Genomic DNA, 12,862 nt, shown 5'->3' with positions numbered 1-12,862 from the left:
CCCGAGCAAAGAGCTCCCCCCTCACCCCGTAACTTCCCGCAGACTAAGGGGGCGCTCGGGACACGCGTTCCCCCAGCGGCCGGAAGGGCCAGGGCATCTCAGGTGAGTCCCACTCCCAGCCTGGTTGCCCGCATCTCCCTCCCGTCGGGGTGCCTGGGGGCCTCCGTCATTTGCCTAACAGTGTTTGACCTCCTGCGCGCAAAGCCTTACTCGTCCCCGCGTGAGAGCGCGGCTCGCCTGAATATTGGGCGAAGAAACCACAAGGAAAGACGGGTCGGCCCCGCTGAAAACCAGGCCTGACAGTGGGACACAGCAAGGGGGCCAGAGACGTTTGGCTTTGGGAAGAACCTCGGGGACAGCCTTCCTGAGGGAGGACGGCGCTGTGGGTTCCCAACTGTCCATTTCCCAGCAGCGCGACCGTGGGCAAACTGCCACCCCTTTATCTGTGAGTGCAGTGACAACAGTCATCTCCCCGGTGGCGCTGTTCAGAGGATGACAGGAGCGCTGGCCATGCACCAGCTTTTGTTGAGTGTTTGTATGAGCTCTGGCCTGCCTCGCAGTAGGAGATCACTAGTTGTGCAGACTTAAACGCCACCCGACCCCCACCGCCCGACCCTGGGACCAGTCAGGGAGACAGTCAGTGGGGTCTTCCTGGCTCTGCTGCCTCCAGCAACCTAGAGTCCAGTAGAGACACACTTGGTGCACCTGGAGAGCTCCAGGAGTGTCACACATGGGACAGGTGACTGGCCAGGGTCTCTTCTGCCATTCCTCCCAAGGGCTGTTGGTCCCAACTGGCAACACGTGGGAAGCAAGGCTTCACCCTGATTAACACTGGCAGCAAAGCAGAAACTAGGCCAGGAAGGCCTTTAAGTGGGAAGAGGACCAGTGACCTGACCATCTGCCTCTGGATGGCTGTAGAGAGCTCAGGGTGTGCTTCTGTGGCTTGGCACGTAGAAGGCAGGTGATGAGGGGCAGGAGCCAGTGGGGACAGAGCAGGACCCAAGGATGATGGCCTCCCTGGGGCCTCTCCAGCCTCCCTCTCAGGAGCCCTTTGGTTTCGTAACCCACATGATTCACCCTTTATGCAGGCATGAGTCACCCCAGTGGAGGTGGGAGCATGGGAGGCCCAACAGGGACCAGCCGAACTCCTGCACACACGATCTCCTGCCAGAGGCCCCTTATGGAACTGGAATTGATTCCCCACACCTTCTCCTCTTCTCTACACTAAATGCAGTCTGTCCTCCCTTTTCTCCCCTGCCAAGCGGGCTCAGCTCCCTGGGCCTGCCCCACTAGGCAGAATGCAGACCCCTCCTTCCCCACCTGCAGACAGCCTCGCCCTGCCCACCCATGAGGCAGGAGGCCTGAAGGCAGGTGGGATTGCCCTATGGGAGATCATACTGCCCAATGGGGCACAGGCAAAGCCAGAACCTGCAGCCCACCTCCTCCCAATGCCACCCTGGCTGCCCACAGAGGAGGGTCATTGTCACTTACCAGCAATATTTACCTGTCCCCTTCTGGCCCCTGTTGTCCAGACTGTCCCCAGGCCCTGGCCTGAACCCTGTGTTGTTCTCCTTCAAGTCTGTGACCCTCAGGGTGGACCTAAAAGCTGTCAAACAGAGTGAAGTAAGTCAGAAAGAGAAAAACAAATATCATATGTTAATACATATATGTGGAATCTAGAAAATAATACCACTGAACCTATTTCCAGAGCAGAAATAGAGACACGGGTAGAGAACCAATGTATGGATACCAAGGGGGGACAGGAGGCAGTGGGATGAACTGGAAGATAAGAATTGACATATACAATCCTCCATATATAAAATAGGTAACTAATGAGAAGCTACTGTTCAGCACAGGGGAAAAAAAGGCACCATCTGTTTGCAGGACATTATTAAGTTAACCTTTAAAATGCATTCCAATATACATTGGGTGCAGACAAATACTATTTGATTCCATTTATATGAAGTATTTAGAATAGTCAATTTCATAGAGGCAGAAAGTACACTGGTAGATGCCAGGGATCGGGGGGTTGTGGGGGTGTGGGTGTGTGGGGAGGGGGAGGGGGAATTAGTGTTTAATGGGGACAGAGTTTCAGTTCAGGAAGGTGGAAAATTTGGGAGATTGATGATGGTGAGAGTTGCACAACTATGTGTATGTCATTAGTACCACTGAGTTCATTCACCATATATATGGTTAAAACAGTATGTTTTATATTATGTGATTTACCACAGTAAAAAAGAAAACATGAAAAAAAAAAAGTGTGACTCTCTTCACGCTAAGGCTACACTGCACAAAATCTAAGTTATTATGAGGCAGCTCATGCCTCCCAAGAGTGCACCCCATGACAGCAGTGATTTTGACAGACAGAGATAAGGGTTTTTCCATAACAATTTAGTAGATTAAGGGATTCAGCCCACTAAGCTGAGAGTAGACTAAAATGCATCTGAATTTTTATTTGGAGGGATCTGAATTTATTAACATCTGCTCATTTGGGGCTAAACTTCCCATTTATTGTGGATGTGCCCGGACAATATCTTGGCTTCAATGTGGTAAGCAGACCAGCTTCCCAAAATGAACATCCCAAATCATAGTGCCTCCTGTGGCTTCCTGTTGATTTCATGGTGACAGGACGGCTCAATAACAGAAGTCTAGCCCTCTGCTCTGTAATGGGACCTGGAATGCAACTTGGCTCATCCTCCTGCAGGAAGGGGGTTTCCCACTCACTCTAGCTTCAGCTCTCCAGACTGCCCTTGGGGGTCGCACAGCTCTGCAGGGAGGGGGAGGTCAACAGACCTACAGGTGGATAGGACATGGACCAGAAAGGTGACTGGAACCAGGACATTTTTCAGAAGTTGTTTTTTTTTTTTTTATTTATTACTTTTTGACTGCACCATGCAGCATGTGGGTGTCTTAGTTCCCCCATCAGGGACTGAACACGCACCCCTTGCAGTGGCACTGGGATAACCAGTGGTGGACTACCAGGGAAGTCCCTTCAGAAGTTTTAGCAAATGCTAATATGACAACGTGATATTTATGCCAGCATCTTCTCAAATCAGACCAGAGACGGCAGCATTGCTGGTGGATATTACTTTACACAAAGGCTGACCCCTTTACCCAAGTGCAGGCTTATACAGCTGGGGCCACGAGATGCCCAGTACTGCCCAGACCACTGAACAGAAGACGACTTCACATAGCTACTGGGGTGTGCTGGAGCAGAATTTGATCCAGAAACTGCCTCCATTTAGGCAACAGGCACTTGATTGAAAAATTGCATTTCTGGACATGTGCTCCATTTGGCAGGTCAGGATGGCCCCCAGAGTGTCTGATGTGAGGGAAGAGCAAGCCCTCAGCAGACCTTCGCCCCTGCTCTGTGCAGCTCCAGGCAGAGTTTCTTCAGTACCCTCTGCCAGAAATGGCAGTGGTGATGCTGTCTCCACGCAAGAGCCGCAAGGCCAGTCAAAGCTGAAGCAGGCCAAGTCCCTCACCCAATCTGGCACCAAGTTTGCACTGAACAAATGGTGACCACTGCTGCCGGGCACCAGGAGCCTCCAGGGGGGCATGGAAATGTCCTATCCTCCACCAGGCCTCGTTGCACACTTCCTTGCATTTTAACGTCCCGGAAATCTCACAGATGGTGTTTTGTGATCACCACTGGCCTGGACTGAAATTGAGATCTTCCCAAGTAGGTTTCTGTTTGCTCCCACCAGTGATCTGGGGCACAGCTCCTGAAACCCCTTGGGGACCACGTGGGTGGTGTGGCCCCAGTTGAGAACCGGCTGGCCGTTCAAGGGGTCGGGATTCCTCCCTGACTCCACAATGGCCAGGACAGAGGCCACAGGACTGTGCGGTCCCTCTCTGGTGGTGGTTTACTTCTCATCTTCTGCACCGACTGCAGCCTTTACTGGCACAGCTTCATGGAAGGGTCCCCGTGACACTCCCCAACTTGGACACATTTCCTTTCTTAGTAACATGTCAAACGCTGATCATCTTCTACTCAAGGGCATGTCTTGGATTTGATGACTGTGGCACTAGTGCCTCTGAGGCATACTGCAGTAAAGATAACCTGTTTAACCCTCTCACATGTTATCTGACCTTTTTTCTTGTAGCATCTATTGACATCCTACAGCAGAGGTAGAGAGTGCGGTGTTTTTAATGAAAATCTGCTGTGATTCCTTTGGCAAAGCAAGGGCTCTTCCATTACCTGGTTAGCATGAATTTTCAAATCCTATCCTTCTGTTGGGAGAACCCCTGGATGCTTTAGGCTATGCAGCCTTCAGAAGTGTGACGCCTGATGAGACGCACAAATGCATCCTATGGAGCTGACAGCCTCGCCACCCAGCCTGGATGGCACACCGGTACCCAGCCTGGGGGACAGGAGATGCTGACACAGACACCGCATACAGCACCCAGTGAGAGAACCTGAGATGAGGGAGGGGTGGGAAAGAGCAGACCTCTGCCTCCCTTCATGCACCTCCATCTTCACCCCACCCGCAGTCCCAGAGAAAGCTTCACCCAGGCCCAGGGAATCTACAAACCAGGGATCCCTCAACCAACCCCAAATCTTTTCAGCCCAAATCCCACCTGGAGCCATTGCCTCTAGCTGTGGCGGGTCAGAGGGCTTGCCCTTCCCCTGTTCCGTGCTCTCCCTTCCGTTCTGTGTTGCTGCCTGTTTATCTCATCACCTCCTTAGTGTGGGCTCCAATTCCTACTTTACTCCTTTCTAAGGGTATGTCTGACCATCTGGGATGGGGGGGCCATAAACAGCTCCCACTCCCCGCCTCCTTATCTTTCTGGTTAGACTCTCCTTTTATATCTAGATCTTCCATGTCTGAAGAATCTTGTGAAAACTGCTTCTCCTACAAAACAGTTATCCTGGATCTAGCAGTTGTCTATCTCAGTGCTCCTTTCATAAACTCCCACGTGGAAATTTAGTGTCAAGCGAGGAATTTGTGAGCAAAACAAAATCCCTCAGAAGCTTGTCCCAACTAAGAATAAAAGCCTTGCAGTTTCTCCAGTTTCCCTTCTTGCCTTGGCTTCTAGGAGGCTCAACAGATGAGCAGTGGGACCTGCATCTGGGTCCTGGGTGAAGACACCATCACTCTGATGCCAGGACGAGTTTCGGCTTCACTGCCCGAGCACTCTTTCCAAGTGAGAGTAAATTAGGAACTTGGGCCCCTTCGCAGTCTCTGCAAATGGAGCAAGGCAGTGGATGGGGTGGCAGTGGGGCTGTAGGCACAAGCTGTAGAGAAGGGTTCCAAATGAGCCCTTTCTAGACAATTACGGTCTCGGGGGCTGGAGTGTACACAGAGATAGTGGGGACATGCATCTCAGGGGATGCAAGCAGAGTGGCCGAGCTGGGTGGGTGGATAAATTGGCTACTAGGGCCAGAAGGCAGCAATGCAGTCCCTCTCTGCCCTCCTCCGCTTTCCAAGCCACCCGTCCCCGGTTGCCCCGGTCCCCCGGGAACTCCTACTTGTGGCCCCACCCCACCCTGTGAGCTCCTGGCTCTTCGCCTGATGGTCACTCTGGGCCCACAGTCGACCACAGTTGAAGAACCAGCCACCAGGTCTCTCTGACACTTGCTATCCACACTTCCAGGGTCATGCAAGTCCCCATACTCCTCTCCACTCCCACCCCAGCCCCACCCTCTCTCTCCCAGGCCCTCACCCTTTCCTACCACGTTTTCAGGGGAGACCCTCCTCTCCTACCACACCCAAGGGCTCTGCTGCCCCACCCCTGCGGCCTGAGGACCCCCGTCCCGTCCCATGGTCATGCAGGGGCTTCCCTGCTCCAGCAGCCAAGTGATCTTTGTGCATAAACAAGCTGCTGCGGTCCATCGTCTCTAAGACAGAGATGACAACAAACTCTCCGGCAGCCCTCCGTCTCTCTCCCTCCTTTTAGAGCAGCTCTGTCACCACTGCTCACGTCACTAAGTCCAGGGGCCGGTTCTCAGCCCTGGTCCTCAGGCCCTTCCTGCAGCTCGTGACCACTTGGCCCTGAAGCCTCTCCAACGTGGTCTCTGGGACACCCCCCTCACCCTGCTGGTTCCCCACCGCACAGCTGCTCCTCAGCCTCCACAGCCTGGTCCTTCTTGGTATCAAGGGCCCCAGGCCTCCATTCTTGGGCTCTTTCCCTCTTCCCTGCCCCTGGTACAGGTCTGCCATCCTCACACTGTGGGCGCCCATTACAAGCCAATGGCTCCTAACCCCGTGTGGCCCGACAGCTGAGCTGTGAACACTGAGGGTGTTTCCCCTCTGCACCCAAGGCCCCCCACACAAACAGCTCTGGTCTGCCCAGCCCCCATCCTGCCCCAGACTTCCCATCACAGTAGAGGGCAGCCCCTTCGACCCCTCCCCATTCTAGGCTCTCAGGGATCTGATCGTTTCTACCTTGGAAATGCGTTCAGAGTTTGAGTTCTTCTCACCACTCTCACTGCTACCACTCACACGTGCCCCCTGGTGTAACTTGGCAGTCTCCCAAATGCCCCCCTACTCTGACCATGCCCCTTGAATCAGCCCACAGCATGGGGGACCATGTGCAACAGTCACTCAGGCCACTCCCTGGTGCAGAGTCCCCCTGGCTTCCAGGCTCACATAGAGCAAAACTGAAGTCGGAGCAGCCCAGATGTCCTGTGTGACCCACCCTCCTCCACCCCCACCATGCACAGTGGACCAGTCAGATATTGGAAGCATATTGAACTGGATGGTTTGAGCTTCCTGGAGGAAGTGACTTTTAAGCTGAGCTCAAAGAAATAAACAGGAAATACCCAGATGAGTGGACATCTGTCAGGTCTAAGTAGGAAAACACAAACTGCACCAAGTGTTTACATTGGAAGAACTGGTGGCCTGGGCGAGGGAGGAGCTGAAGTGAGGAGACAGGGGCAGCCCTAGATCTGCACCAACTCTCCCATCCACCCCTGCCTGGTGTCACCGGCTCTAGGCATTGCACCTGCAGTAGGACCAGCACATGCAAAGGGCCTGATGCAGAAGAAGGCAGAGGGGAAGGAGTCCTGATAGTGAGAGGAGGGCAGCCTGAGAGGAGGCAGGGGCCAGGCTGGGGCAGCCCCATCAGCTCTGGCAAGAATCTGGACTAGATCCCTGGAGGAGAGACACTGCCCTGCTCCAGCCAGTATCTGAGCCACCCTCATCTTCAGAAAGCCACACCCCCTATCCACACCTTCAGCCCTTTACTTAACACCCTCACTGCCTCTGGCCTCTTCAACCCCACCCAGACCCTGGCCTGGAAGGTTCCCTGTGACATTCCCCTGCCTCTCTCCCCGGCCCCTCCTTCCCAGCCCCATCCTGGAAGAGCCCTCACCACTAACACAGGCTCCGGGGGTAACTCCCCATGTGGTCTCCAGCTCTAGCTCATTGCCCCTCAAACCCACCCCTACTACACCTGACACGCTCCTGGGAGCCCTCTCAGACCACCATGAGTCTCTGTGGCCACCAGGGTGGAGCCCAGACTCCACAAGGCACAGCCCTTGTGCGTTTAGCAGGCAGGCACTGTCTTTCTTGTTCGTCCTGCCCTGTCATGGGGAGCCACGTTCCCAGATAGACCAGCCCTTCAGGCCCAGGCTGCCTGGCTTTGGACATCTCTTCCCTGGGCGTGCCTTTCTCCCCTCTCCGCCCCCACACACAGATTCCTCCTGCCTTGGGGCACCTCCTCCAAGAAGTCTTCCTTCACTGAGAGTGTCCCTCCCTCCTGTCCCCAGGAGGAACTGCTTCGGTGCTCTTTTCTGCCCTGGAACCTCTCACACCCAGCTTGGTGCCAGCAAGGGACTGAGTCTCAGAAGCACTTTTCATCTCATGGGGCTCCCTGGGCCCCCCATTTGTCCCTGCGAGATGAATTCTCAGGCCCGATGGACCTCCCCTGCAGAAACCAGCTGGAACCTCCTTCTGGGGCTTCCTACAGCAGTGTCTTCCAGAACCCTGGGGAGGATGAGCTACTCTGATGTGGGCGGGAAGGACTGTGAAGGGAATTCTCCAAGTTTAAAGAACGATTCATTGGAGCCTTGGGTTTTCCCTGTAAATGTGACAGTGATCATCCTAAATGTCACTCTGCAAAGGTTCTCTATCCTTTGGTGACAGGTGACAATGACTTTGCTGAAAAAGTTAAGACCAGAACACCCAACCACAGATGTCCAGGAGCAGCAACCGGTCAAGGGCCAAGGGCAGGAAAGCCAGGTCCCATCCATGCTGAGCCGCCCAGTGACCAGGGTGGGCGTCGGGCTTGTCGAGCCAGGGCATGTGGGGCTTCATGACGTCAATGGGTCACATGAAACAAGGGCTGCAGAGACGAAAGAAGCCTGGCGACCGCAGGCCATGAGAAGCAAGACACAAGGACATCCCCTTTCCTGTCCACGTGCTCGCTGCTTTGATTTTCTGCTGACATGAGCACAGCTTCGGGCAGGCTTGCCCTGGCGCGACCAGAGCCTGGTCTTGGGCGGGGCAGGCAGCAGGCAGGGTACGGCTCTGGGAGGAGGGTGGAATCCAGCCCGGCACCTGCCGGCTGTGTCACTCTGGACTGGTCACCTGGCCTACTCAGCCTCCAGAATGGGACTTGAAACGGGCACTCCCTTGAGAGTGGACCAGCACCGCGCCGTAGCCCACAGCCGAGCTCCTGAGGCGCGTGTCTGGTTTGGCAGACGCTGGCAGGGGTTGTGGTGACAGCAGAAGCGTGGGGCGGTGGGCACTGTGCCGAGTTACATTTAGATGTTACTAAAACCTAAATGGTTTCTGTTATCTTGCTTGGATCTATGTGGTGGATTTAGGGCTTCCAAAAATCCACTTGAGGCTTTTTATATACTCACTATTTATAGTCTAAACTCTTCCAAATCCCCAGCCCAGCCAGCACATCCCTGCTATTCTTTCCCTCCGCCCAGACACTCCAGCCTGGGAGAACAGAGCTACGGGATCTGCAGCCCTGGCCAGCCCAGCACGCTTTCTCCTGGGGATGAAATCAGGGACTCCTCTGCTCCTTGGAGAGTTGCTGGTCACCACGTCCATCCCCTCTCCCTCGTAGGAACTCCAGAAACTCTATCCATTCCTGGCATTCCATACGGTCATTCCCAAAAGGTGGAAAATCTGGTTGCTGTAATTCAGTCGCTCAGTTGTGTCCGACTCTTTGTGACCCCATGGACTGCAGCACGCCAGGCTTCCGTGTCCTTCACCACCTTCCAGAGCTTGCTCAAACTCATGTCCATTGAATCAGTGATGCCATCCAACCATCTCATCCTCTGTCATCCCCCTTCTCCTCTTGCCTTCAATCTTTCCCAGCATCAGGGTCTTTTCCAATGAGTCAGTTCTTCACATCAGGTGGGCAAAGGATTGGAGCTTCAGGTTCAGCATCAGTTCTTCCAATGAGTATTCAGGACTGATTTCCTTTAGGATTGGCTGGTTTGATCTCCTTGCTGTCCAAAGGACTCTCAAGAGTCTTCTCCAACACCACAGTTCGAAAGCATCAATTCTTCAGCGTTCAGCCTTCTTTATGGTCCAACACTCACATCTGTACACGACTACCGGAAAGACCATAGCCTTGACTATACAGACCTTTGTCAGCAAAGTGATGTCTTTGCTTTTTAATATGTTGTCTATCATTATCATAGCTTTCCTTCCAAAAAGTGTCTTTTAACTCATGGCTGCAGTCACCATCCACAGTGATTTTGGAGACTTTGGTAACCATATAATATTTCTGTGGCCCATACGATTTTGTGTCCTGCTCTCTTCATCTGGATCAGGGCCAATCCCTTATTCTTTGTCTTTCTCCTGAGCTCCTTCTCCCTCCATCTTGTGAGCTGATCCTTCATAAAACCAACAGTGAGCAGTGTGCTCCATCACGGGTCACAGATGTCACTGTTGTTCACTCAGTCTCCGCCCTTAGGCCAAGATGCTTTGCCTCTCAGGTCAAAGTTCATGTGGGACTTGGGGCACAAACAAGACAGCATGGCAGGAAGTGAGCTCAGGTCCTGCCCCCAGAACAGGAAGAGAGGGTCCAGACTGAGCAGATGCCCAGGCAGGAGGACGAGAGGCAGTGTATCACTGGGCTTAGAGCACAGATACCTGAACTGACCATGTACCCAGCCCTGCCCTTCCTAGCTGTGTGACCTCAGGCAAGTCAGTTAACTTCTCTGGGCCTGGGTTTTCCCAACTGAGGATAAAATGGGCATAATATGTGTGTTCACCAGTAATGAATCAGGGTAGATATAGACTTGTGCCCTTGCCTAGACAGCATCACATAAGAGCTGTGACTATGAGGTAGGGTAGATGTAGACTTGTGTCCTCATCTAGACAGCATCACAAAAGAGCTGTGACTATGAGACAGGGTAGGTATAGACTTGTGTCCTTGCCTAGACAGCAGCATATAAGATCTGTGACTATGACGCCACAGGCTGGGAGGCATCTGACCGCTACCTGTGAACACAGACGCTGTAGAAGTGTATGTGTACTGTGTGAACACAAACGTGCTCCAGGCCGGCCGGCCCCAAGGTGCCACTCCTTGAAGACAGATGCTCCACATCCTAGACCCAGAAAGAGCATACCACGTGCAGCTGGGAGCCAGGCAAGAGAGGGGGGAGGAAGGTGGCCAAGAAGAGAAACACACCCAGCCCTCCTGAGGCCTCTGCCAGGCTGTCCTGCGTGTCTGTGTCTCGTTGGTTTTGGAAACTGCCCTGAATAGTACCTATCTTTTCTCCCATTTCACAGATAGGAGAGTCGAGGCTCAGAGGGAAGAAGGGCCTTGCTTAAGGCCTCAGACCCCCCTGAGGTTGAGTGAATGAACGAGTGTTTTAGGCAGGATGGAGGTGGTAGCTCTGAGGGCACAGGATGAAAGGTGGACGAGGAGGCCAAGTCACACCCAGAGGTGCTTGTCCCTCCCTGCACACAGTGAGGGAGCTCCCTGGGTCCCAGACCAGGCCGCAAGGGCAGGGAAGCAGAGCCTTGACTGGTCCACCTGTGTCTCAGCAGGAACGGGCGACAGGCCCAGGAAGTCCCTGCCATCAGTGACGTGGTGTCTTTGGCATCCCCATCTGGCTGTGCTCCTGGGCTCTTGGGGTCCCTACAGAACTGCCCCTGGGGTCAGCAGGCCATACTGCTGCCCCTGAAGGAAACAGAGGAGAGGAAGCCACTCCACACTGCAAGCCTAGTGAAGCGGGGAGGAAGACCAGGTTTTCCAAGCTGGGGACCCCCTGGCTGGGGGGCCCACCATCCCAAGAGCTGCCTCCACTCCCGGTCTGGGACACCCTCAGTCAGTCACCGCCCCTGGGTGGTGGAAAACTGGCCCTTTGGGATGGAAAGCCCAAGGACACACCCATAGCCCATGGCCCTCCTCCAGGGGCAGTAGCAAGGCCACATCCAAGGGTGGGCACCGAACACCAGCCTGGGATGCATGTGTCCCTAGAGCAGACGCAGGACTAGCTGGGAGGGTTGCGGATGAACACTAGCCGCCCAGTTAAATCTGAATTTCAGATAAACAATGAAAAAATCTCAGTATAAATGTATCCCACACAATCACTGGGATATACTTATACTGTCTATCTGAAATTCCCACTTAACCTGGCTACCATGTATTTTTCTTTGCTACATCTGGCAGCCTTACATGGTATCATACGTTTCAGCTAGAGCTGGGGAGGGCAGGTATCACTGATACTTTGAGAAGTGTCAGGCAAAGGCTTTGGAGTAGAAATTCAGAACACTTTCTGATGGGGCCAGGAATCGAGGCAACGCAAACCAGCAGCAAAGTCTTGCCTTCACCTTTCTGGTGCCTTCCTCCTTCTGATGCGTTCCTCCTGAAAGACAAGGCCCTCTATCGATGTCTAGAAACATCTTTCTGCCCTCCAATGTCTGCAAGCCTACCCTGCCAGTGGCTTGTGGGAACTGAATTATACCTTCTTTTTCAAAACAGAAAAGAACAGAAAAGGTCTTCTCTCCAGGGCAGCAGCCACATGCCCCTGAGCTAGGCCATCAAGGATGAATATTCTCTTAAAAATAAAAATTATGGTGCACTTAAAAAGGAGCATGTTATGTCAGCAGTGGTGATAAGACAATTTATTACTGTCTACAAAAAGAAGGCTCTAATGACATGGTGGAAGCTGGCTCAGTGGGCTGTAAATTATGAGCCATTTTCTCGTTGGCGGAAATAAATCCTCCCATCAGTCACTGTGCTGCCTGTGATGGCCGGCAGGCTGTGGAGCGGCAGGAACGACATGCCCACCGCCCGGGAAGAGCACCTCCACTCTTTGGGCCCCCCACTTGTTCATGAGAACATTGCGCCATCTCTGGTCACAATTTTGGGAAATGTGTCCTTTTTGAGATGAAAAAATAGCAACTAGTTATGGTCTTCTAATAGGCAAATAAAAGAGAAAGAAAGGAAGGAAGGAAGAAGGAATGAAGAGGGTAGAAAGCAGAGTTCACTGTGGAGGAGCAGGGCCCATGCTCAAAAGACCTCACAGACACCCTGCTCTGAGAGTGCTCCTGTCCCTCCTAAGCCAGGCTTCCCTTGGCCAGAAGATGAAGGAGCTGGGCTGAAGGGCAGACCCACAGGGACCGCTGTTACCATAGGTGAGGTGAAGAGCCTCCTGAGAGGGGAGGGGTTCAGGAAGAGCCGGGCAGCACCTGCTGGAGACGCTGAGGTGGGGCCTCCTTCACCCTCCATGAAGCTGAGCTCAAGGAGACTCCCAGAGCCTGCTCCCTGAGTCTAGAATTCAGTGTAAACAGCCTCAAAGCCCATCTGCCTACCCCTGGCAGAGCTCGGGAGCACCCCACATATCCCCTCCAATGGCCTTACACCATCCAAAGGTGAGCTGTGCAGTCAGCCCTTCCTCAGGAGCCCACTGCTGAGGCGTGCCTGGACACATCCAGCCAGA

At 53.6% G+C, this 12,862-nt stretch overlaps 1 protein-coding gene across 1 annotated transcript in view; it reads right to left on the bottom strand.

Moving 5' to 3' along the window:
- PCSK6 (proprotein convertase subtilisin/kexin type 6) overlaps nucleotides 1-8,261 on the bottom strand; it is a 179,333-nt gene extending 171,072 nt beyond the window's left edge. The window contains exons 1-2 of the mRNA XM_010843399.1: nucleotides 8,135-8,261; nucleotides 1,492-1,606 (exon numbers count right to left, since the gene is read on the bottom strand). Coding sequence (XP_010841701.1) covers nucleotides 1,492-1,606; nucleotides 8,135-8,261 — 242 coding nt within the window. The remainder of the gene's footprint in view (nucleotides 1-1,491; nucleotides 1,607-8,134) is intronic.
- Nucleotides 8,262-12,862: the final 4,601 nt, after the last annotated feature.

Source organism: Bison bison, unplaced genomic scaffold (genome assembly GCF_000754665.1).
Source record: "Bison bison bison isolate TAMUID 2011002044 unplaced genomic scaffold, Bison_UMD1.0 scf7180017864181, whole genome shotgun sequence".
Taxonomy (NCBI): domain Eukaryota; kingdom Metazoa; phylum Chordata; class Mammalia; order Artiodactyla; family Bovidae; genus Bison; species Bison bison.
This window is presented reverse-complemented; position numbering and strand designations above follow the sequence as displayed.